At 41.7% G+C, this 27,380-nt stretch overlaps 1 protein-coding gene across 4 annotated transcripts; it reads left to right on the top strand.

The window, feature by feature from the left end:
* Window positions 1–23,888, top strand: phactr3a (phosphatase and actin regulator 3a). 4 transcript variants are annotated; one of them, XM_088356314.1, is made up of 13 exons: window positions 1–289; window positions 578–700; window positions 14,263–14,427; window positions 14,562–14,729; window positions 15,478–15,699; window positions 16,235–16,463; window positions 16,675–16,928; window positions 17,208–17,361; window positions 22,041–22,096; window positions 22,622–22,683; window positions 22,786–22,926; window positions 23,005–23,081; window positions 23,427–23,888. In XM_088356314.1, the coding sequence occupies exons 2-13, from the start codon at window positions 598–600 to the stop codon at window positions 23,440–23,442; spliced, it is 1,647 nt and encodes a 548-aa protein (XP_088212440.1). In that variant the 5' UTR covers window positions 1–289; window positions 578–597; the 3' UTR covers window positions 23,443–23,888. The 4 variants fall into 4 exon arrangements, with proteins under 4 accessions (XP_088212440.1, XP_088212431.1, XP_088212421.1 ...); XM_088356319.1 differs by lacking the exon at window positions 1–289 and adding an exon at window positions 1,100–1,286 and having other exon boundaries at window positions 565–700; XM_088356305.1 differs by lacking the exon at window positions 1–289 and having other exon boundaries at window positions 303–700; window positions 14,266–14,427.
* The last annotated feature ends 3,492 nt before the right edge of the window (window positions 23,889–27,380 follow it).

Genomic DNA, 27,380 nt, shown 5'->3' with positions numbered 1-27,380 from the left:
GTCTCCATAGCTGTACCGGTTAACTGGTTTTATGGTTTGGTTTAAAGCAAATGTTTTTAATAACAAATCATAAAACTTAAGCTTGTTGCGTTTGACTATTGCAATTATTATTATTATTATTAGTAGTAGTAGTAGTAGTAGTAGTAGTAGTAATAGTAGTAGTATTTAATTTTTAGATGGCCAACTGGTTTTTCGATCACCATACGAATGTCAAATTGCAGACTGTTAGATTGGGTAATTCTTTGCAACCCAGCACGTGATAATAACACATCAAATATAACTTAACATGGTAAAGCACTGTTTATTAGCAGCGTGCGTTTGCGTGTTGATGGACAGGGACGGACCCGGGGCACATCATCATTCACCCTCTCCTGCAGGCGCACATGCGCGCACATACGCACGCGCACGCGCACGCATACATACACACGCATGCACATCCACGGTTCTTTTGGCCGGCCATGGATCCCTCGACGCTCCAAGCCGCTGTTGTCAGGGCGAATTAATAGCCCGCTCTCTCGCTGTTTTGCTCCTCCCGACCTTGCCCGCCTCCAGCTTGGCTTCTTAATATTTGATCCAGGATTCCTGTGCTGTCCACCCATGGCCACATCGGATGGAATAGACGGCTGTCTGCAGCGAGGCAGATCTCAAAGTGACCCGAATATACTCACCGAACCGGGGATTGATTTGGCTCACGGCACAGGTAAGGTAACCGCATCGTTCTGCGGATATATTTATCTATAGCATAAATGGCGTTGTTGTTGTTATTTCCCCTCCGTAAAATGCCTTCTGCATATTGGGGTAAATACCACCGATGACCCCACCCCCCGCGCATTGGATGTTGACTGAACCCAAATATAAAAATTAATTTACCACATCAGTGGCCGCACTGCTCCCTGCACAATTAATTATGCAAGCTGATGGTTGTAAAGACGCCTGTGGCATCAGCAAGTGTGTCACAATGCACACGTTTGCATGCATGTTGCTCATTCGGTACAACACTCATCAATATGAACAATGCTGCCAGTTGTTGCCCTATGTTGTGAGCCAGCATTGTCCACCGAGGGAACACGGGTTCTAGTTTGTCTTTTTTTTGTTGCAGGCGTTGCATTTGCACAAACTCATCTTGACATGCAAGTCAGTCTCATTAAGCCTGTGACACCACCCTTGTCTCCCTCCATACTGAGCCCCTCACTGTTATGATGAATATCACGTGATGCCATCCGTGGAAGCATTGAATGCCCCTGATTCACCACAGCCATCACTTTGCAGATCCATTGACACGGCAGGTGTGCTTTTTAACACGGAGTCTCTGTTTATCTCGGTGTTAGTCATCCTTGTGCATGTTGGTCTTTAATGACAGCAGCCGCAGCTTGATGAGGCACAACTAAAGTTTACAGTTTACTCAAAATGCTCATTATTCTCAAATGTACTTGGGGCAAAGCCTGTATTTTCTTTATTTTATTTTTTTTACATAAGAGGCTGTTTGTAGTTGCATTGTGTGGGCTTGCTTTAAGTCAGTCCTCCCTCCCACACGTAAAGAGTTTTACGCACACGGCAAAGGATGCTCCACGAAATGATGCAAACAGAAAAAGCATGACTTTTCCTTTTCACCTGTTCACTAATGAGCCCAGCTATTGTCTCTATGAAATTCATACCTGTCTTCTTCTCTCATTCTCCCCAACGCTGGGTTTAAATGGACCTTGGCTGCATCCGTACCCACTTTTAGACGATCTAATTCACACGTTGGTGGATGTGTTATTGTCACACTGAGTGCTTGACGCAACCTGAGTAAACAACACCAACTCCCCAGCAGATCCGCCACACTAACAAGGGCCAAAGTCATCAGAGAGAATGCCCGCACACACAATGGTGACACTTGTGCAAAGTATGCCAAAGTTGTACAGTCCCACCCAAGTACACTACGTAAATGACACACAGCCAGTAAGTACAGTCAGTGTGCAGCTGCAAAGACAGCGTCTGGTCTGTTGACCCAATGCACACACAATGGGACGACCCCCTCTGCATAAGGCTCATCACCAAGCTTGCATCTGGGGCACCAGTCTTTGCCAAAGGATTACTTTAACACCCCTCAACACAGTTGTGGTCTTCGTGGCTGCAAAGGCATACACTGTCTGTGACATTTTCTTTATCTCTATGTATTGTATTACTTTTTCTCTCTGTGGTCTGTCTGTCTGTCTGTCTGTCTGTCTGTCTAATCTCTGACATTCCACATCACTCAGTCCATTTATTTATATTGTAAACATCCATCCATCTATTTTCAACACGGCTTATCCTGTTGAAGATGTTGTGACCTGCATATTGATGTCAGCAAGTCATTTTCAGCACTTAAGTTTGATCCATAATTTGGAAAATAACAGCCTCATGTGGGAGCTGAAAAATAGTATCACTTTGTGAAAACATATTAATTTGACCAAATTTAGACGCAGGAGGTTTCTGCCCAACGGCGCTGATATTTACAAATGTTTTCTGAACTTAATTACTTATTGCATCAGTGCAGAGCTGCAGTGTTACTATATAACCTCATCATTTCATCAGTAACCATTTTTATTTATTGAGTTAATGTGCAATCTGAATTAAGTGAGTTTATTTTTGGGGCGTAAATAACACATTTTTAATGGACGTGCATGAACGTATTAGCAATTTAATATTTACACATACATCACTTAGTATATGTATACCACTTGTCCTAGAAACCTAACCCTAGAAATTACTTTGGGTAAGAGGCAGAGTACGCTCTCGACTAGTAAAAATCCAATCACAGGACACATAGTGTATGAACAAATATGGACAACCTAACATGTGATTTTGGAATACGGGAGAGAGGAAGCCAGAGTGAAAACACACAAAAGGACAAAAAGAACATGTAAATTACACACAGGAAGTTCAAACCCAGAACCGTGCTGCCAAGACTAGTAAATAACAACTACAGTACATTATTTTGCAGTCGTGTGTCAAATTAAAATTATGAAGATGATGCTTGATGAAATGATGTGTCTGACAAAAGCAACAGTCCTTAAAAGAAAAAGACAGGACACAATTCCTTTGTGGTATTACCATCATAATAATGTCGATCAGTGTGGCAAGCAGCGGCATGGAAAGAATAAAAGGAATGTGAAGTTCCTTGTAAATATACAGTCGGTTAGGCAAATTTGGTAGTGAAATTGTGAAAATCTGTGAAAGTATAGCTCTTACATGAAACCTGATTAAATACTACTAAAACTAATGACTGCAGAAATGATGACGAGATCAATGAGCATTTCCTACCTAGGTATGTATGTATGTAGGTAGGTAGGTAGGTAGGTAGTTTTTGCTTTTAGCAAACGCTGTCATGAGCCAGCCCGTCATGCACCTGCACCTACGTGACGCTCAGGCTAATTATGTTCTCACTTCCGATTTCCTGTCGCAGAGCATCTCTTCACACCAGTCACTGAATAGTCATGGTCAGCTTTAAGGGAGCGTGCTTCAGTCACAGCCACTTGTTGGTTGAATCATAGTCACTATAGAGCTATTCATCTGTCCTACGGTGATGCACATCTCCACAGAGCCCTTGAAGAAACACTCAGTCAAGTCAAGTGGTAGATCTGAGCCGCTTCCTGGACCATCATGAAACTTTGCAACTTCTATTAAACATTTCATGATAGTACTTGTGACTGTCTGAAAAGAGACTTGTAAAAATATTGCACTTTTTTTGAGAACGTGTTTGAGAGTTTTATATGGACGACAACTTGATGGTTTATAGTCGTGTTCATTTTTTTGGGCAATATTGCAATTTTCCTGTGCAAAAACCATTATTCATGTAAATGAGACATACTAAACACTATTTTCACATGTGGATGACAACATTGGTGGCCAATCCCCACAGCAGTTTAGATTTGCATCTACAAAACCTATTGTAAATAGTAGAATAGTAACTGTGAAGTATAAAACGTTAATATTTCTTAAATGCTCTCTTTTGTTGTGTGCTGTGTACTTTGCTGTTGTATCATTTTCTCAAGTTTCTAATATATGTGTTAGCTCAGGGTGTAACTCAAACCCTGAAAGTGATGTTTCATTTTCTGCTTGTAGACGGTCAACATGACATAAAGAAATTGAACAACATCCACATAGACCTACCTCTGCAGTATAGCAACTCCCCCAAGCAGCAACTACTAACTCCAACACTGAACAAGTGAAACTGGGGCTCAGAGCATCTTTTTCATCTTTTTGTCCTCATTAGGATCTTGGTAAGGCCGGAACTTAAATTGGGCTTGAACATCTATGCATAAGCCATGACTATATAGTATTCTGTTTGGCATAACACACTCCACACTCCTTCACCCCGACTTCAAATCTGGAGGCGGAACCGGGAAAGAAGGAAAGGGCGAAGGAGAATATTTTTGAGGTGATTTAGAGCTGTGTTGCACAACCACATGGTGCAGCTATGTAACAAATTATATAATCATCATATACATATGGTCATTAGCACTGCTGAAAAAAGGCGTATCGAATGATAACCTAATTCTTGTGCACAGTACAATATATGTATATTGCCTCGCATCCTGCAGTTGTCGCGCATACCGTATCATAACAAGGCCTGCAGGATGCAAAGTGACAGCAGTGCAAGATTCCTGCTGGAGGGAAGGGCAGCTGGCAGAAGAGGCGGAGAAACAACCTAGAGCGATCTTAATTGGGTAAACCAAAATGGATGCTGCCAAAAACAGCTGTTTATGGCACCAAAGCTGCATTTACACAACAGGTCCCAATAAAACCCCACTTCTTTCACCCATGTGACCCACAGGCAAATAATTTCAGTTTTTCATTCCTTCTTGCTCTTTACTTCTGTAGTTCAAATCTTAATCATTCCTGCTATCCCTCCCTGCTAGTATGTGATGTCATTCTGCTGTCAAAGTGACACTGAGCGGCTCCTCAATTACTGAATAAGGATAACTACTGGATAACTACTTGAGTCCCGCTTGCTCCGGCTCAGCTACTCAAGAAAACAGCTGAAAGACGAGAGCAACAAAAGCCTCAAGTGCCTCGTCTGCTTCCACCGATGAGACACATTTCCGTGTCTGCGGCATGTGTTGCAGCGGCTGTTGTTTTTGTCCATACACCTGCATGTTTGTTTGCATGTTTGCGAGCGTGCGTGACGGAGGCTTGTACTGATGCAAAAGGAAACTGACAGCTCTTTGTAGGGAAGAAAAAGCACAGCGCAGGAAGACAAAAGGATGATCAAAACAAATCCCCATAAAACTAATGTAGTCTAATGGCATTTGGCAGAGTGCAACAATGTTAAACTGAGTTCAGGAAGTTGAACGCAAGAAGAGTTATAGCTTAACCCTGTGCGGGCAGTGAAATTTCAGGGCTGTGCAGACAGTATTTTTGGTGTTAAGTGGATAAAAACAAGACAGAAAGACATGGATACGGGTTTGGCTGGAGGAGAGGGAAATTGCACAAGGGGAGAAAGACATGAGGACGTGGCCGTTTTATTGAAAGACAGCCAAAGCTCCCCTAATTGCTGAGTAGCCATGACAGTCTGAAGGGTGCACCACAGATAGCATTGACTGTTGACGTGTCATTTAGAAAATGTTTCAACAAGCACTAGTATATTTAGAAATCCAGCAATAACATTATATAATTGTTATTACGTGTTTTTACATAGCAGGAATTTATTGTTTGAAACGTTTGAATGACAAACTAGGGCCAAATGACACAAAACCCAAAGGGTGAGGAAGTATGTTTAGTCGGTCGGTCAGTGAGTAGGTAACTATGTAGGTGATGTTGGTCAGTCAGTTGGTCGTGAGAAAATGAAATGACAACAAATGAGTGGTAAGAAATGGAGATGGGCACTTACAGTATGTACACCACAGACTCATTGAGCTTCTCTGGCAATGCCTCTCAGGAGATGCTAAATTAAATACAAGGATGAATCAGATAGTACCAGGAGGAATACAGTACATTCATGAGGAGGATATGAATTAAAGTGTTGCTGGCGAGAAGGCAAAGACAGTACTTACAAATGTGTACTATTTTACCAATTTCCACAAAGGAATATTAATATAGTAGTTATGACATGTATTCATTGCAGTATCATAGAACTTCAACTTTGTCATGATGGGGAATGTACAGGAAGAAGAAGAAAACACGCAGAAGTTTTAGTTGACGGTTCGGGCCCTATTTTAATAGACTGGGGCGCTCAGCTTAAAAAGTGGCGTAACTTCATTTCATGCCAGCGCAAGTCTGGTTTTCATGTTTGAGGCCGTGTTTCGCTCATCTGGGCGTGCCGGTGCATGAAGCAGCCTCGCCCCGATGCACCAGATAATCTGGTAACAGAAATAGTCCGTGCTTGCCATAAAATCGACCACGTCGTCATTTTCGTGCAGGAGCAATGGTTTAGTGTAGTTTGCCATGTTTATAAACTTGGTAGATGCACTACGCCTCACTCGGCATTTCTGCCTTGCCCACCAGTGTATCTGCAAGTTTGGTTACAAAGAGTAGACTCTGGCTTGGAAGAGTGTACTTCCATTCCACAGTATGCTATTATCGCAAATTCAAACAAAATGCCAAAAGAAAGAAAACAAAAATAGGGCCCTTTAGCGTTAGTCGGATAATCTCACTCTGATTATTATTCTTGTTATACTTTCTGGCATGTTGGTCTGTCAGAACTTAGATTTCATAAAAAACCCATAGATTTTCTATAGCACTTGTCCACATTAGGTGATATACAGTGAGTGGTGTGTGGTTCAGCACCAAGGACAGTGTCAGTCAGTGATTAGAACGCCCTGAGGCAGCACACACACAAACTCTCAGTGCAATTGTATTCGTCCCACACAAAAAGCAAAAGCAACAAGTTTAATGTCTGATGATTGAATGTTTTCTTCTGCCCTTCTTCTATTTCTCAGATGACTCAGGCCACCTGAGGCTAATCTTGCAAATTGTATTTTAGATTTTTCCCCCCCCTTTAACATGCAGTGTCTGTCGAACAAGTCCCTGATGGCGCAGTGGTTCATTCGCTTGAAATCTGTGTAGGCGGTCCCACTTGGTGACAGTGTGAATGATTGTATGTCTGCATCCACCCCTGTGATTGACTGGCAACCAGTCTTTTGCCACAAGATAGAATAGACTCCACCTTCCTGTGATCCTGACTAGAATAAGCAGTATAAAAAAATGGATGAATGTTACAGTGTGTTGGATTTAGGAATACCATTTTGAACAGCAATTAATAGTCAGTGAGCTACATTTGATTTACTTTTCATGGAAATATATTCACATCTCTGCCATTTAAAACCTGTCTCAATGGTAATGATGTCTCTCGCAATGTGGTCTCACCCAAGTTTAGGAATTACAGTGTATGACAGTATATTTTTGTACGTATACATATTTTTGTCTAGCTAAGGTCATACTGTATACATATTGACACGATCCTTTTTTAGCAGTAACAGTCAGCAAATTTGTGTGGCGTGCTTAAGTATTACATGCCATGCCTATTATACAGATGAATGAAAACTACAAGCTGTGCATCATGCATGGGCTGGTATTATGGCCATGACAAATTAAATTCAAGACACTTGCTGTAGCTCAACTTGCCATGTCTGTGGCATCTAATGTACCAATTTGAGTTTGGCACGTGAAATAGATATGCTGAATATTCGTGTGTGAGCTTCTCACCAGCTGCAACTCGAGTTTTTACATTTGTGTTGAATAAATTTCAATTGGCTACACTTGTGTTTCTGCATGTACACTTGTGAGGATCCAAGATGGAAACGTATCTTTGATGTGATTCATTGCTAACGGAGGCTTTCCTGCTTGGACAGAGTAATGTGCTCTAAAATCAAAATGCTGTCATTGTGGAGACCCGTGTGCTCAAGGCACTGGTATACTCTTTTCGATGGAGTATTTACATTCTCAAAATGTTATTTATTAACCTGAATTAATGGACAGTAAATAGCATGAATTAATGATATAATTAGCATTTACCAGATAAGCCTCACTTTTCTCCTTTGCATCCTCCTTAATCAAGGCGGATTTTCATAAGACCCCCTTCAAAGCACATCACACTGCTTCTTCATTGACCTACAAGCACTGGGTTGAGGGAAGACCACTGTACCGCTGAACCACGCTGCCACGACTCCTTCCGCAAGACACGTTCTTCCCGTGACTGTGCTCCAGTGCACTTGTGTGTGCTTGGTTTGAAGGACCTTGATCTTAACTTCCATTACTGTTGGGGTGAACAAAAACAGACTGTGAAGTGCTCTCTCTTTCAGATCATCTGAGCTCATAAATGGTCAAAATGTGTAGACACATTCCAAAATGTTGGAAAAATCTTCTGGACGATTGCAAAGGGTGTAAAGTGCTTGATAATATATTGCCATCTAAGTGGATTAAAAATAGTGGCAGGCAGAATGAATGTGTAACTCATGAGTGACTGAATGTTTCGCAAAGAGGGCCAGATTTGGCGAGGTGAGATTGTGAGGGGGCTGACCATTCAGTTTTGGGTTGCTTTAATTTTTCACGGCGTTTGTTACCTGGCACCTTGTCATAGTTTGCATGTTTTGTCTGGCAGTGGCACTTATATTGAATCCCTAGAAAACAGTCGGTGTCTTATCAATTAGTCAAAGTATTTCAGTAAAAAAAATAATACCAATTTCTACTTTCCTTTTCTTCAAGACTTATACTGACCCGCACCCTTAAGTCAAGTAGATAGCTTCCAGTTTCTTCGTGACCTTGAACTCAGATATCAGACCACACTCTGGATTTACCTAACGCTCTTGCATGGGTATTATTGTAATTCTCTAGCTTTGCAATAGATCATGCACAAATATCTTAAATATCATCAAGCTAGAGGAAAAATGGTAGTGCTACAAATAACTGGAGACACATGGAACATGTGCGTGTGTCCTTGCAGACACGCCTCTGCATTTCACACACTAGAAAAAAAAAAAAAAAAGATTGGCTATCTTTGACTAAAGGTGTGAAAGACTCAGTGCTGCCATCAGATCCACAAAGCAATAACTGAAAACGTAGGAAAGAAAAGTCATTTTATGTTTCACCATAAGATAGCAACAGACCCGAGGCCATGCTTTCGGGTGCTTTGGGAAATAAATATGCTCCAAACAAACCTTGTGTCTCGGAACACGCAACTTTCATAGTTGTGTTAGGTGTCAGAGTGACAACCTTGCTGCGTGACCCTTGTGTGGGCCTTTTCAGTCCATTTAAAAAATGGAGGCTGTCTTGAAGAAAAGGAAAGTAGAAATATAATTTTCTAATTGGTCATAATAGTCATTTTTTGCAGCCTCATAATAAGTCTTCAGTGAACCAGTGGAGCTGAGACCCACATAAGTACAATCATAAATCTGATTCCTGAATATACATCCACCACAGGTTCTTTCACATTGGCACTTTGCATACAGGAGATGCAGTTTTATTCCACTTGGTGCACAAGTTGCTTGAGGCTGTTAGTATAGTAGATGTGAGAAGAGAAACAATGAAGTCTATATTGACCAGTAGGAGAGCTATGGGATCATAGATGTCACATTCTAAGTGTACAAAAAGGGAAAAGAAAAGAAAATAGAAAAATAAGCTACATTGGGAATTCATGAAATATAAAGTATGAAAATATAAAACAGAGTGACTTATTATGAGGCTGCAAAAAATGACTATTATGACCAATTAGTGCTCAAAAAGAAAGATTATTATGACCAATTACTGCAAAGATATTAAAAAAAATTATGGCTCCTTGGGGTGTTATTAAAGAATTTATTAAAATCCTCATAATAGAAATGTTTTTTCTATTGTTTGCCTGAATTTGGCCAGAGAAATTGGATGGATGGATGGATGGATGGATGGATGGATGGATGGATGGATGGATGGATGGATGGATGGATGGATGGATGGATGGATGGATGGATGGATGGATGGATGGATGGATGGATGGATGGATGGATGGATGGATGGATTTCAGTTATCAATGGATTTCTTTGAAATTATCTTTGTATTTTTTTCTGTACCATGCATACAACCCCATTCTTTCATACATGCCATCATTCACGTTTGTCACATGCTGAGTCAAAGTAAAGAAGCAACAGCCCACAGTTGTTCTAAATCTGACGAGTAACACATACAGAAAAATCAGTTGAACTCTCTCCTGTCCCATTTCATCACTTCATTTTAGTTTTTAGTGCCGAAGCTTCTTGCATTTTCACCTCCCCACACAGGTGGACCATCACAAAAAGTCCAACAGCGCTGATATTTCATTTTAAATTATAAAGCCCTTGCAGTTTACAGAAAGAAAACTGTTTGTTTTGCGTTTTTATACTTGACCTGGTGGATGACACTCAGAGAGCACAACAGCTCCACAAGATTTATTGCAATCTTTCATCAGTCTATTTTACAACAAATAAATGTTCACAGTTCCAAACTAACAATTAAAAAACATCAATTCTCAATGAATTGTCACATTGTTGCTTCAGAGCGGCTTTTCCTCATTACAGAGTCCTCACTCATGAGTAACATATGGTAACTAACAAGGGCCTCTGGCTTTGCCTATTGGCTCTTGGCCTCACTGATATTATTTCTCACTCTTGATGCCAGTGGTCTGCACAGTGCAGAGGAACTGTACACTTGCACTGTAAATGATCTGAGACAGTCCTTCCCAACACATGGGGCCATACAGTCTGTCTAGTTTATATCGGATAGAACCATGATGCATTGCTGCATCGGTATCTATAGGATAGTATTAGAATTGTATAGTCTTATAGCGACCAATCATTTCATCGCCATTTCTAAGCAGTTAGTATCATTTATGAGAAGAAATCCAACAAAATTCATACTACTGATTACAAATTCTGTTACAAAACCCCCTTTTTTTTCGAATTTGTCAATAAATGGCTTTTCTATTATTCGGTGCTGCTTCATGAACTATTCACGTGCGATCTACTACTGTAATATTTATTGCTGTTTTATAAGATGATCTTGAGTCTTTTGAATTTAAAAATGTGTGATATTATTGTTATTATTATTATTATGATTATTATTATTATTGTTATTATTATTATGATTATTATTATGATTATTATTATGATTATTATTATTGTGTATATTTTTCTTGGATAAAACAACTAAGATGTCACTACAATAGACAAGTGACGTTTTTAACTGATGTCTTTCTGGTATGGATTACTGAATAAATGGTTTCAAAATTGTCATGAAAAAACTGTGCATGTTTGATTGCACATTCATTCAACGGAGTAACCCAAAACAAAGCATGAAACCTGCATCAAGATTACAGTATATTACTTCGTAACAGAATTTCAATCAAAATCATCTCAGCTTTTCTGTTAATGACTCACTTGACAACTAAGACCGATCGATCACAGTCTTTTTGTTGCGCAAAATGTTTTCATTTCATGTCACTGGAGCCCGTCTGCTCCTTACTAACTTCCTGCTAGTCATTTTGTATGGCCGGGTCCCTGAGGCAGAAAGGCCACGGACAGATGGCAGCACAGTTGTAAAGCCAGGGGGCAAAGTGAGGAGGCGAGCTGGCGTTGTAGTGAGTAAGGAAGGAGGTGTCCACTCATGGAGACAATGTGCAGGTGGGAAAGAGCAGAGCGGCTAAGCAAAACTCTTCAGAGAAAGAGATATACAATATATGTATATATACAGGGGTATGAATAATTTTAGGCTTGACTATTGGTCTAATATTATGGTGCACTAGCTTTTACTGATTGTTTGCTGGCTTTTGTCTCATTAAATGTCATTTAGTGCCTCGTTCTTGACCAAGAACATGCTATTGATTGCAGATAATGCTGCACATCCTACTGTGGCAACCAATAAGCAATTACAACAACATGTATTTTTGTGACCAGAGTGGTAAACCAGACTAGTCTCCACTTCTGGATGAGTAACCGATTGTATGCGACATGTTTCAGTCGGCTTCGAGCTGTTTTAAGATGACTTTTGATCCCGGGTGCAAGTGTAGGCTCTGCAGCCACGACAAACATGGCTGAACGAGAGCTTTACCCACAGTTGGATGAAAACAATGAATGACTTTAACAAACTAAATATCGTTCTGGTCCACAGCAGCTTTTCTGAGCCTATAGGGTAGCTTTTTTATGTGGAAGAAATTATTTTTGCTTTCCTTAATGTCTGTGTGCATTGCTAGTCATGAAATCTAATGTCCTCAAAGGTGCTGACGAGCTGTTTAAGTGGGGCGTGGCGGCTAGTGGCTCACGCAGCATCTGCTGTGTTAAATTTCTCACCATGCAAAATTATCATATTAACGACTTAATTTCATTCACAAATCTTTTTGTTGTTATTTCACTGCTCTGAAGCTGCCTAATATGCAGCTTGTAATATGTTGTTTGCTGTTCATGATTTATGTTATACTGCAGGCATTTTAGCATGCTGACTGTCCATACAAAGAATGACTAAATCCAGTTTTCTGAAGCGGATTAATTAAATTGGCGTTTCATTGCCACATGGTGCCTGGTCATGCTATACTGAAAGCGCATTTCATTAGTTCCTCATCGGGGGGAGAAAAGAAATCTCCATGTGCTTGCATGTGTTTACACATAATTCCCATGTTCCCCTGTCATTTTCTGTGAGCAAAACCCTGCTCTATGAAAGAAGGGCTTGGTATGCATTACGAAGGGCTGCTTCCTGATTGGACGAGCCCACATGCTCTGGCCATCTCTTCCGGATAGCAACAGCCCCCCTTCCTTCTTTCTAACTGGAACCCCCCTTCTAAACACCCTCTTCCACCCCTCTTACCGCCTTCAAAAGGAAGCACATATCTCCTCCTCCATGTGGCTTCTTTCCCCGCCTTCAAAAGGAAGCACGTATATCATCCTCCATGTGGCTTCTCTCCTCGTCCACCATCCTTTCCCACAATGCACTTGATGCCCAGCCACTGTCGTTAGATGTGGCAGTATTCGTGTGCGTGTGTGTGTGCGTCTGTGCACGCGTGTGTGTGTTTGTGTTGAGGGGGGCTCTCCCCCTCTCCTTCTAAGCTGACTCGCTCAATCCCACCAGCACCCACTGCTGCAGCAGCATCTGGATGTGGTCGTCATGGCAACAGTAGTGGGTCTGACCCCACCCCCTCTCCCCTTTCCACGTACACATAGATACAGACAACGCCCCTACCCCTCCTCCCATTTGCCCCTCCTCTTTTTTTTGCACTCTTTGGTGCATTTTCCTTCAAGATTGACCTGGATCCAGTTAGCGGCACCACCCGTCTTGAGGTACGCAAGCAAGATAAAGACATGAGTGACATGGGCATGCTGTGTGACCTTTTGTGGGTCACTTCTCAAACTCACTTGAACAAAAATCCCCTCCAACCTCAGTCGTTCTTGTTCTTCCTTCACGCTGTCAAACAACATGTTGTCAATGTGAAAACACAAAAAAAAACTTCACGAGGGGCCCACCCCATCCTCCTTGACTGTACGCCACACGACAATCACAAATCGTCCTCCCATCAGTTGATTATTTGAAAAGAGAAATCAGCCCCCCATCTTGCTGTTATGCTTATTTCCATTTTTACTCCATTTTCATACTTCCTGGTATTTGTTATTGTGTGAGTTCCAAGTTGCTTTAATGTTGCAGAAGGGCTTTGTGTGCACAATAAGAAGTAAGCTTAGTTAGAAAAAAAACAAAACAGTAGTCCTCTAAGGGTAATAACGGCCACTTTGGATTGATAATGACGGAGAGAAGTTTTGAATTTTTGGGTCTTTTTGTGTACCCAAACAAATTTAATTATTCACACAGTGCTCAGTGTGACTTTGTTGTTCTACACCACTGCACGTTATAACAATAACGAACATACTGTTTGTTGCATTATTATTATTATGATTGTTTTTATTGTTAATTATTATTATTATTATTACAATTAAACATGGGCTACCGCACTGTTCGGACACTCAGGGTTTGAATCACTCCTCTGGCTTTCCTATTTAAATTGTCCATTGAATGGTTGTTTGTCTACATGTGCCCTGTGATTGGCTGGCGGACAGTCCAAGGTGTAACCCACTATGGCCTGGAGTCTGATAGAATATGCTCCAGTTCGCCCGCAACCAAATCAGAATAAGCAGTTAAGACAAAGGATGATTGGATGTATAATTTTTTTTCCTAGAAGCAGTTGTGTGGAAATCCATTTGTGATGCTGTTTTGTCGTTTGATGTCATTAAATGTCTTTAAAGGTCACTGTAGGCCCTTTAAAAGCGTGAATTCCATGAAACATCCTAACCCTGGCATACATCTGCTAATCAGTAGATGTGCTGGACCAGCAGAGGGTGCTAAGGACCGGCTGCCTAGTGACCGGAGTCCACACTCCCCCCATCAGGCGGAATAGCAAGCTGGCCACACTGGGCCGCATCTTCAAGCCCTGGAAGTGGAGGAAAAAGAAAAATGAAAAGCTAAAACAGAGTTCCACAGGTACGCAACAGGGGACTGCTATTACTTTGTTTAAGAGTCAGGAAAAAAAGAAGTAGACGGGATTCAGGAAATAAACACACTCAAACACATTACTGATATGATCACCTCCTGTCCTGCTTTTCTCCATTAACAAGATGTAGCATTATCCAGCGGCCTTCTCTACCACGACCCAAACTGCTCTGGCCAGGGCTGCTGTTCAGATGGAACACTCCTGCTTGGCAGTTTTGGGGGACCTTTGAACTCAAACCTCACGGTCAGCAGTGTGGAATACCTTGGACCAGAGGAGGAGCATCCCCTTCCAGGTAGAAAGGTCCTTCCCTGGCATTACAATTAAATTTGGAATGTGTCTTAACCTGGGCTTCATAACTATATAATACCAAATAAAAGTACAAATATGAATTAAAAAAAAGGTTTTAGAAATGAAAAAAGAATATGAAAATACATGTCAAAATACAGTAAATATAAAAATACAGATATACGTAGATACAATTATATCAATGTATTTTTCTTTAATCTATTTTTTCTCAATTTTTACATAATTAATAATTAATATTTTTTTACATTTGGTTTTATTTTTACTGTTATTTATTTTTAATTTCGGCAGTCCTGGTCCTTTATGATTTACAACATACATAGGCACTAACACGCACCGTACTGTTCACCACATTTTCTTCTATCACAAGGTTTTTATGATCACGGAAAGCCATAATTAAACTCACAATAAAATTTTAATTAATTATGCAGCCCTAATCAACAGTGTATGACATCACCTGAATATTTTGCCTAAAAAACAATTGGATGTAACAAAATAAACATTAAGACGTTAATGACCCAATGGGAGCTTGATGTTTTTGCACTGTACTGTCAAATTCTATTTGCCAGTAGATAGCAGCTGTGAAGTTGTTTAAGTTGCTTTTGTATTTATTTTATTTATTTTTATTTTTTGGATATATTTGACTATGGTCAAATCTTGACACAATCAAAGAGAAACGTATGTAGTTACAAGGGGTACAGTTAGATAAGCTTTCTCCCCCATTGTCCATCTTCAAGTGGTCAGCCCCCTCCAAGACTGCGAGCGTCTGCAGGAAGCTGTAAATGCAGCACTTAAAGATGAGGACTTGGACCAAGGGGCACACCCTGTGGGGGAGTTAGCCCAAGGCCTGCAGGATGTCAGAGAGCGAATGGAAGAAAGACCGGAGGAGGAGATTGCTTCAGGAACATCTCCTCCACAAGTACCTCCAAAACTTTTGCCGCAGCTTACCACTGGAGACAGTGAGTGTTAAGACACATATTTTGGACACTATCATACTTAACTTGTTGGGGCACTTTTATTACTCCACGTTTGCATGGCTGCATTAGCTTGTTTTTAAGGAACTTGAAAGTCCTGATCTCAAAGTGCATTTAAATGTTTTGGGGATAAGCTTAAGCAAACAATGAAGAAAGATCCTTTGGAAAGTCTTCTGGAAAGCTTGCAAACTGTTATGGCTTCTAGGTGCGCGCTTAAAAATGGCGGGTTTAAAAACAACCCACTTTTGGTTAAAAATTGCCCAAATTTGACCAAAATCCCTTTTTGCTTTACCTTAAACAACCCATTTTGTGTGTGCGTGCGTGTGTGCGTGTGCGTGTGCGCGTGCGTGTGTGTGTGTGTGTATGTGTACGGAGGGGGTGGGGGGGTGTCAGGAATGGCCAGTTGCCCCAATAATTATGCCTAGATAAGACAACATTTGATTTGAATTGTTCATATAGTAATAAAAACATGCATGGGTGGAGTGATGGATGAATGGATAATAAATCTGTTCTTTCTCAGATTCAGGCCCTGTATCACTCCCTCTTCACCACCCTAACTCTTACCACCCGAAAGAGCCTCCACACAGGCCCACGGAGAGTCTGGTGCCCATCACTCTTCCCCTAAGAGGGCCCCTGTCCAACTCCTCAGGGTCACCTCACCTTGGCAATATGATTCACCCACCTATGCCCCCTAGTTGTATTATGGAGGAACTCCAAAGAGCATTCGCCACGAAGAACAGACAGGAGAGGTGAGCCTGCACACACTAACAAAAACTAATTCAGAGATCACGGGGAACATGCAGACTATTTCAGGTCGAATGTCTAACTTTGTGTTTGTTATGTAACAAGTCGCTGCAACCCGCTTTGGTATGAGTCGTTTGTTTTTTAAATCCAGATCTCTCGGCAGTGTCATGACCTTTTTGTTGACATTTCTCTTCCCGTGGTTGTCTTTCCATGCAGTGTGCATGAAGGGTGTGAGCAGGGCTCATCTCCCCCGCGGCTGTGGTGCTCCGATGGACGCCTTTCTCGTTCTTGCAGCTCAGAGAACCAACACTCATCTTCTCTGACAAGTATGTGCGTTGGAGGTGGCAGCTCCGACTGGCCCAAGAAGGAGGCGGAGGAGAATAAGGAGAATGTGCGGCTGGACCAGTGCTTCTCCAACGCATCAGGCCTCCCCACTGACCTGGATGGATGGAACGACTCTGTCATCTCTGGTGGGTTGTGATTTGCAGTCGTCCCAGATGTTGAAAAACCACTACTCAAGCCCAAAGAGATCTCCACAGAGCGTGAACGTTCTTTTTATGTTGTGACTGCTGAGTGTTTTGAGGCAACTGGTGGCTTTTAACCACATCAAAAATCTGTCAAACCCCAAACACAGTATGTAGAGTAAGGCTCAAAGTTTGCGGGTCTTGTCCTAATTCATGCACAATCTTACTTGTATGAAACGCAAAAGATGGGCACACAGGTTCTTTTTAATTTATTATTTTCTGCAGGCACACTTCCTCGCAGGTTGAGAAAGGAGCTACTGGCTGTCAAACTGCGGAACCGGCCCACCAAGCAAGAGCTGGAGGACCGGAACATCTTCCCGGCGAGGAGCGACCAGGAGCGCCAAGAAATACGGCAGCAGATTGAAATGAAACTTGCTAAGTAAGCAATTTATTTGAAATTATTGATGATGGCAAGTTAGACCTGTAACAAACATTGATAGGTCATAAACAGAGATAAAGTCGTGATTGCTATAATGCTGCTTCTGTGTTTGTTGTTGTTGCTTGTTCGGCAGCTTAGTCGTGCACCATGGCGGATGTCGTACGTATACTATGCCTCGGGTGTGTCAGACATTATGTGATTTTAGTCGAGGGTGACAGAAAGAAAAGAGAATAGTGAAGAACAGTACAGTTCTCATGAAGTATTAATATTAATTCAACTTGTGAACCGCTTCTCCTCACGAGGGTCGTGGGCATGCTGGAGCCAATCCCAGCTGACTTTGGGCGGTAGACGGGAGACACCCCAAATTGGTCGCCATGAAATTGCAGGGCACACATACAAACAAATATTCACTCTCACAATAACATATAATAATAATAATCAAACCCTGCACCTCTAAAATGTGAGGCGGATGTGCTCAGTGCTCAACCGAGAGTGCAGTCCAGGGAGATGAAGTAATCACGAGCGCTTTGTATAGCAATTAGAAAGGGGCCCCACACCAAATGACTGACTAAATCTAATAGGCATGTCTCTCGAGAGACAGACTAGTTGTGACTCAACATTGGTACACATGCACGATTTGTTGGATGTTTCCTGAGCTATGTAGTATTTGAATGAATGGATTGATGGATGGACGGACGGACAGATGGACGGATGGAATAGAAGTCAAGGAAAAATTAAGCAGCTTTATTTATATCGCGTATTTCATACACAAGGTAACTCAATATGCTGACCATAATTAAAAGTACAACATTTAAAACAATTTACAAACAAAAGAACTAAAGGCATTTAAAAACAGAGTCAAGAAATAAATAGTAGCTCATTAAAATTACTAAAAGAACTTGTGCAAGAAAAAGCCTGGAAATTTGATTTTACAAATGGCTACAAGACCGCAATCAATGAGTATAGTAGTATAAGAAAAAACATTCGTTTTCAACCTGGATTTCAAAGTATTCTCTTACTCAGAAAGAAGCACAACACTATCTTAGTAATGCCTTAGTGTTGTGGTTCTTAGTACTGAGTTTTGAGTTTGCCACTGACTATTCCCAATTTCCCAATGACAAAAATGTTTTTTTTGGGTTGTTGAAAAATCATTGACCTGAATACTGGACACTGAACAAACGATTATATGAGCGAGCAATCCGTTTCAGCAACAGGCACAGACAGAGCGTGCTTTCAGGAAACCTCTTTGTTCAAGATCCACTGACTCACATTAGCGAGTGCCTGCATGGTGCGCTAAAAATAGAATAGTTTTTTTTTTTCAAACACGGCCGAGGAACGCAATGTTCAAATTGAACAACAGCGCTGATAATTGTGAATTTGCCACATCACAACCCTGGTTCTTTAGCACTCGCATAACAGACACGAGGCACGCCGCTGAATGCATTGCATAAGCAAACGTGTCATAACTTACGAGTAAGCACAAAGAGGCTCCTGCATTTGCTGGAGCAACAATGTCGCACCTTGTCTCAGAGAATACTGTTGCTACCCTATGGATTCTTAGAGCTGTGAGACTCATCTACATTTTAGTCAGAGAAAATGTCTTTTCTGATTTGCTTTCAAACATCCTACATAAAGACAGAAGCTTTCATATGGGAGGATGCAGGATGAGTGATTTTTAATGCACTTGTAGCACGGCAGTGAGACAGACTGCATGTTATGGAAAGGCTCATTCCAGACAGTAGCTGTTGCAGGCTGCTTTTGAATTGATGAACTTTTTTGTGCTCCGTTCTGATGCGCGACTCAGGCTTTTTGGTTTTGTGCTAGTCCAAAAACATAACTGCAACAATCCATCTATAAAAACTGTAATCAGTACAGTCAACGGATCCATCTGTTTGTTTGGTTGGTTGTTTGTTTTTCACTCCTTGTCTTGCCGGGGTTGCAGGTGAGCTGGAGTCTATTCCAGCTGACTTTGGGCAAGAAGTGGGACACACCTTGGAATAGTCAGGACACATGAAGACAAACAACCATTTACACATATTCACACCAAAGAGGGGTAGATCATATATTTTTAATCGAGAGATTTACCAAATACACTCTCCACTGTCAGCACAAAGCCTTTTGGGAGAATAGCCCTGGCAACATCTCTCTGACGAGTGATCAAAATAGGGGTTCTTATTACAGTTCATTTGCTCCGGGAATCCACAGTGAATGACAAAACAGTCCATGAAATACATCTGTGGATTTGGCAGCAAATATATCACAGCTTTATTCTCAGCTCGTTATTCTTATCCATGTAAGACCACGAAGACCTGCTGCATTATTTGCTGCACATCCAGCAAAAAAAATGCTATCAGGCCTCATGGTAACGGTGATGAAACTCTGTCCACACGAGTACACTTGATTGATGACCTTTCTATTTTTAGACTCCCGCCTCGTGACTATGCTGCAGTCACACTTGGCTTTTTCTAATCTTAGCTTCACTTTGCTCAATAATGAATAATGAGTAGGAGTCATAGAAAAGAGACGTGAGGGAGCACTTAAAAAGCGAATAAAGCATATGCAGTGTGCGGTGAACCTGAGAAATAAAATAGACATGAAGGAGCCAGATTTCATCCCTCCTATCTCCAGCATATTTTCATTCTCCAGCTAAATAGTGTACCCTAAGAAGCCATTTTATCAGCACATGCACAGTTTAAAATATCTGCACTTAATAAATTTCATTTTGGTAAATTTGTCAATGCTTATGTAAAAGATCGACTATCATAACGTAACAATATATACTGTGTTTTTTTCTTCAGTACTTAGGGCTCTCTTGGGCCCAAAAACATATCATTCAAGGACAGCACCAAACTACTGAATAAAAAACGAGACACGGTGTATAGTGCAGTTCAATATCGTTGCGAGCATCATCTCTGACTTATTATCCTCACAATGTTACAAGTGGTTGTTTCATTGGGCAGAATCTAACATTAAATGTCTCACATTTCATCAGTGGGAACAGTGATTGTCTGACTCATGAGATATGTGAGACTAAAAAATAGGCCTTGTTTGATTTTAACAATGTACCTAATAAGCCTCGACACTAGAAAAAAACTTTTTTTCTTTGTTCTAAAAATAGCATCATACCAGCAGCTCAGTGTGTAACAAAGAATTCCCCCTCAGTATGTTGCTAGGGAGAACATGAGGATTCCTACGAAACGACCATTATCTGAGACAGAGACTGTAGTTGCCTAGCAACTCAGAGGATGGTCATGTTCGTTTATTTCAAATCTAATAAAGCAGTAGAGGAGTGTTTTTAAAGGAATAATTGTTGTTTTTTTCTATCTGATGGCATATGACAGTAAAACATTTCAGCTGAAAATTAAAAGAAAACATTTCAACGTACTTATACATATGATGGACCTGAACTGTTGAAGTGTATTAGGAGACATTTAAATACCTTCCGGTTGTGTTTCCTATGAACCACAAAGGCTGGCAGCTCATGCTATTTTTGGATGCAAAGTCAAGCGCGTGTTAATTAACAGAGACTGCTTGCTATATGGGTCTGCATTCCTTACATAATGCAAAAAACATCTCCAATCAGCTTCATCTACTGTGACTAGAGATGACAAATACAACAACATACACACACAAAAAAGAAAAGTATAATCGATAGAAATAAAGAATCCGTGACTTGTTTCTTCGGGTTCTATAAAATTGGGGTAACAATACCTAAAACGTTAAGTTAATTTTAGGTCACCTCACTATTTTGGTTATGTCACTCAATTGTGAAACAGATGGTCGAAAAGGTAAATACATTGTGTTCTAGCTTGATATTGCCCAGGTCACAAGTACAAAGCGTCAACTTGGAACAAGGGATGAAGGGAGTCCCACAACAAAGGTTTCGTTCTACTCCGTACTTTGAACCCTTTGTGGTCGACTTCAGCTATGTAGTGTGGACCGCATTTATTATTCATATCACATATTAATAGTTCACGAGCTCACATAGGGTATTCTGGGTAACACACCTTTTCTGGAGGCCTTGCTGCCGAGGGCACCTGACAGGCTGATAAAGGAACTATTCAATGAGTGTTCAGCAGTTTCTAAAAAATCTAGAATTTGAATAAAGTAATCAAAATGTATTCTCATTTGATTCATTAAGACAGTTACTAGAATTTAAAAGAGTTAATTCAATAGATTTGCTTTTAAACGTATTGATTGATATATGTATCTTTTGATACAGAAATATTAATCTGGGCACCTCAAATGTAAATCCCCTGGATGTGCCGCGAGTACAGTACACATCAGGAGATCGGGGATGCCGTGAGTAGGAGCCCGCTAAGCCCTGCCCAGTACTCATTACGCATGCAGTAACCAGGGAGACTTACGCAGAGCCACGCGGGCAGCCCATCACGACTCACTTGAAAAGCTCATGTAGTAGAGTGCTGGAGCTCATAGAGCACCGTAGTGCACAGGCTAGACATGAGGAGTCTTGGCTTCCTTGAATAGTCCAGCAGAACAAGTGCAGGGCAGCATTTGAGTATTCCAGATGTTCGGAACGCCTCTTCCCAAGTATCACAGCCGGGGTTCGGATGCAAGATGGAGACATAGGCAAAGTGGCAGAAGTACAAAGAAGACAGGGCCATGACAGTTGGACAGTGGACAATGGTTCAAAACGTGGTTTTGGTGTTTCTGCGCAGGAGGCTGAGCCAGAGACCCAACGTGGAGGAGCTGGAGAGTCGGAACATTTTAAAACGTAAGTTCATGCTATTCATTTATACAGAGTAAATGACTGCTATACTGCACAAAACAATACATTAATGATAACAGTGTTACATTATTCAAGGGCTTTTGCTGTAAACCTCTTGAATATGAGGACAGCCCATGCTGTGTTTTTTTTTTCATACAAATGAATGTGTGTTTTGTTGGGACCAGAGAAAATCTTTTCAATTGAATACAATAGACTAAAACATGCAATTTAGAAACATAATATAAACGAACAAGCCACAAACATTACGTATAATCTCTGTACAAAACGGGATGGTTGAATGGATGCTGTTTTCATTTTTGTTTTACATAATGTATTGTATTTTAAAAAATATGTCACAAAACACCCAATACCTACAAATGAACCAAAACCATATAACAAATCTTGAAGATGTACAATTGATCAGATTTTCTTTGGTCCAAACTCTTGTTAAAATCAGTGTAGCAGTTTTTGCATGAGCCTGCTTGATAGCAAATAGCAATGAAAATCTTAAGTCTTTTTTTCCCCTTCCAGAGAGAAACGACCAGACAGAACAAGAGGAGAGGAGAGAGATCAAACAGAGGCTTAACAGAAAGGTTCACATTCTTTTTTTTTTTTCCGTCAAAATATGAATGCTTCTACTTGTTCGTATCAATTGAAATGGTGACACTAAAGGTTACATTTCTCATGTGTTGCAGCTCAACCAGCGGCCCACAGTCGACGAACTTCGCGACAGAAAGATTCTGATCCGCTTCAGTGACTATGTGGAAGTGGCCAAAGCTCAGGACTATGACAGGAGGGCGGACAAGCCCTGGACGAGGCTCTCGGCAGCAGACAAGGTACCACTATGGTTCCATGTTCAGCAGTTCAGCAGAAAGACCTGTAGCTCATTGCTTTGTTTTTTCCTCTTCTCGTAGGCTGCCATCCGTAAAGAGCTGAATGAGTTCAAAAGCACTGAAATGGAAGTACATGCATCCAGCAAACACCTTACAAGGTTTGTGTTTTGAAGCGCGCTCATACTGTATATGGGAGCAGCTATTCTGGGAAGCAGCACGCTCAATTTAGCTCCTCCATGTTCATCCAAGGAGGGCCATAGGAGCTAAAAATAGATGGAAAATCCTCAGTTAGGGACACTTGGGAGGAAATAATAAGATGCCAATGCATCCTTGGCTAAGCTTGTTTGAGTTTGAAACCAGAGCCCTGCATTGTGACAATGACCCAGAGAAAGGATAGAAGTAATCATACACTAAGTCAAAATAGACACCTACATCTGATTAACAGCAGCAATCTTAGAAGGCTATGACCACTTATATGCATCTCCTCACATTTGTCTCCCTAGGTTCCACCGGCCATGAGAGCCTGGGGTTTCTTCTGTGAAGAAATGTTCTGAATGTGCGCAGTGTCGACAGGCCTGGAGCCTTTTCCGTCTTCAGCGAGTCTTACTAGCTTTCTTCCTGCTTGGACAGGAGATAATTTTCATGGCTTCGTGTTCAGAAGGCCGCTGGACTTTCAAGGTGGCAGCGGGCTGGTGTGGCTGGACTGTATTATGGAGCCTCTGATTCCCAGGATGAGAACAAACGAGGATAAATCTGTTTTGTTATCGAGTCAATGTTGGGTTTTTTGTACCATTTCATGGACATGACAAGACATCTAGTGAGAGGATGTGCATGTGACCACCTTTTCTTAACTGCTGAATAACATTTCACTTGACTGGGTGGATTTGATATTCACTGTACATAAAGTATGTCAACATCAATGAAAAGAAAACCACCTTTGTAACAAGACATTAAAATACAGTCTTTTCTAAAAACAAAGGCTCTTTTACTTTGTCAAATCTGTGACCCAAGTGTAGGGATGCAAGGAAATGGGGACAGAGTTCATTCAAAAACCATTTAAGAAAAAAGGCAAACAAAACTACTGGTCATAAAAAGAGAAACAGGTAGTGATGAGCACATGAGGCTTCATTGGGTTTTGAGGCTTTCCAACCAAGCCGTTTGCAAATAGATTCATTTCTCGAGGCATCATGTGCACATAAACCCCTCTGCTGGTCAACAGGAGTAATGCATTCCATTAATGAGAATTACATTCACCTTTATATTTTGCTTCATGTAGCCTGATGAAAATGAATACAATTTCTCCCTGCATGTGCATTCACGTTGAAAGAAGTGGAATACAATATGTAAACACCATCAATGTCAATTAAGACACTAAAAGTTGACAGAACACATTTTGTTTTAAAGGGCTGCTGTGTTTTAACGGGGAAAGACTGATGTACTTATGCATGAAGATGACTTGTACTTGTGAACAGTAAAGAGGGTGGTATATGTGCTTGTGCAACTGAGGGGGATTGTTATTATTGGTTTTATTCAAGAACAATATTTCATCCATGGTATTTGGATATCAAATTCAAAGTCTGCTTTATTGTCAATTTCTTCACATGCCAAGACACACTAAGAGATCAAAATTACGTTCCCACTATCCCACGGTGACAAGACATAGTTCACAATGTACATACAAGTAAACAACACAAGAAAATAAAACAAGAAGGCACAAACAATGAATAAGTAAGAGTGATGAATAAATAATAAATAAACAAATAACACAACAAATAAGTACAGGACGCTACGCAGAAGGGGGAACAGAGTTCAGGATCCTAACAGCCTGGAGAAGGAAGCTGTTGGTGAGTCTGGCGGTGCGGGAGCGCAGGCTCCTGTACCTCTTCCCAGAGGGCAGAAGGTCAAACAAAGAGTGAGCCGGGTGACTCACATCTCTGGCAATCGAGGTTGCCTTGCGGGCGAGATGGGAGGTGTAAATGTCCTTCAGGGAGGGGAGCGAAGCACCAATAATCTTACCAGCCGTATTCACTATGCGCTGCAGGGCCTTCAAGTTCTGTTCAGTGCAGTTACCACCCCAGACAGCAATGCAACTGGTGAGGACGCTCTCAATGGTGCCACGGTAGAATGTAGACAAGACTGCCTGAGGAGCACATGCACGCCTGAGCTTCCGCAGGAAGTACAGGCGGCGCTGTGCTTTCTTCGCCAGTGACGAGGTGTTTGCGGACCAGGAGAGGTCCTCACAGATGTACACCCCCAGGAATCTGGTGCTGCTCACCCTCTCCACCACAGCACCATCGATGGTCAGCGGCAGGTGTTGGGTGTGACCCTTCCGGAAGTCAACAACAATTTCCTTGGTCTTGTTGACGTTCAGCAGGAGGTTGTTGTCCCTGCACCACGTGGGCAGAAGGTCAACCTCCAACCTGTACTGAGTCTCGTCGCCCTTAGTGATGAGACCCACCAGAGTCGTGTCGTCAGCAAACTTCACTATGTGGTTGTCGCTGTAGGACGCAGTGCAGTCATGCGTCAGCAGGGTGAAGAGCAGCGGACTGAGCACGCAGCCTTGGGGGGCCCCCGTGCTCAGCGTGATGCTGGCGGAGATGTTGTCGCCAACACGTACCACCTGAGGCCTCTGACAGAGGAAGTCCAGTAGCCAGTTGCAGAGGTAGGTACTGGGGCCCAGCTTGTCGAGTTTGCAGATGAGTCGTTGTGGCACAATGGTGTTGAAGGCAGAACTGAAGTCCACAAACAGCAATCTCACATACAAGTCCCTACTCTCCAGGTGGGAGAGGCACGAGTGGAGGACAGAGCAGATGGCATCCTCAGAGGACCGTTTGGCTCGGTACGCAAACTGGAAGGGGTCTATGGTGGGAGGGAGAATGGATCTGATGTGCTCCATGACAAGCCGCTCAAAGCACTTCATGATGATGGGCGTCAGTGCCACGAGGCAGTAGTCAATGAAGCAGGACGGAGCAGGTTTCTTCGGCACAGGTACGATGGTGGCAGCCTTGAAACATGAAGGGATATGGGCAATTTCATGTCTTAGAAATGACTTCCTCTGCTTCTCTCGCAGGGAACAGATGATACTGGTGGGCACAAATTGACAAGTGTAAATTTGTAGAAGTTTGGATAAATGGTTTTCTGTCCCTCCCAATAAGCAAGTGGGTCATCACTCCTCCCAATATTTGGTGTGGACAATTAACGCTAAATTAACAGCACTGCGTTTGTTAGCAAAATGCACCACTCCCGGGAGAGCTGACCTCAGTGTCGTGTTGCTATCAATGTAGTGGCATGTGACAGCCAGGTAGGTATCCATGTTAATGGATGTCCACATGTCCGATGTTAAGCTAACTGCAGTTACATTCTGTAACAGAAGTTTAGCCTCTTGTTTCTCCTCAACTAGAGCCTTCACAGCCTAACAGGGAAGAAAAAAGGAAAAAGTGCTTGGGGGTTTTTTTTGTACATAAAACTACCTTCACACTTTGTGACCGAACGCACCTTCCTTGGGGGGATTATATAGGTTGGATCTAATTTAGAAACAAAATTTCTAAATCCCTGATCCTCCACAATGCTGAAAGGCTGTGTGTCTCCAACGATCATGGAGACCAAGTCCTCATCCAGCTCCTGGTCACTGGAAGAAAAAAAAAAAATCTATGAATACTAGTTCTGTGAAGGTTATTGTGGTTGATATACCAATATTGTAACAAAATTGGAAGTGGGTAATTATAATAGCATTTCAATAAGACTTACCATGGGTTGATGCACATGTTGGCCTGAGTATCTGTATGCAAGGCACGTAAATGCCTCAGCATAGATGAGGTGTTATTGTACCCCAACTCCTTTGCACATACACTTCTCTTTGGAAAAGAATGCAATATATTGATTGATTGATCGATACATAAATGCAAACTTAGATGAAAAGAACACTTACCTTATTTGGGGAAATGAGATAAAAATGTTGCCACACTGGGGAATGTTTACTTCTTCTTGAAGGATCCATGAAAACAGTTCGTTTGCAAAGAATCTCAGACTGTAGCACAGAAATTCGAATTGCGCGGGCAAGACAGGGACACATTGCCGCTTTTATGTCAGCCAATCACAGCAGCCGTCGAGTCGACGAAGGCTCGTCTGTCATTGATTACGTCACCGCTTCAGAATGATACATGCCTCGATACTGGTTCCACTAAACACTTCCTGGATTACTCGATACACATGCCAAAGCATCGGCCCCCCACATCCCAACACTAGAAACTGATGACAAAGTATCAAATTAACCACAAGCAAAACAGACTTGGGCAGCAGATACAAGGCATGACACATATTACCACACACGACACATAGCGCACAGGACAATGACCCAACAGCAACCCACCAGAAAGCAGGAAGTAAATACAGAAAAACTGACAAGACAATAAGGAACACTCGAACAAGACAAGTGGCCGAGGGAGCTGATTGGAAGT

Source organism: Syngnathus floridae, chromosome 2 (assembly GCF_059516105.1).
Source record: "Syngnathus floridae isolate MCC-2025c chromosome 2, RoL_Sflo_1.0, whole genome shotgun sequence".
Lineage (NCBI taxonomy): Eukaryota > Metazoa > Chordata > Actinopteri > Syngnathiformes > Syngnathidae > Syngnathus > Syngnathus floridae.
The sequence above is the reverse complement of the archived record's forward strand: the minus strand, read 5'-3'. Positions and strand labels throughout refer to the sequence as shown.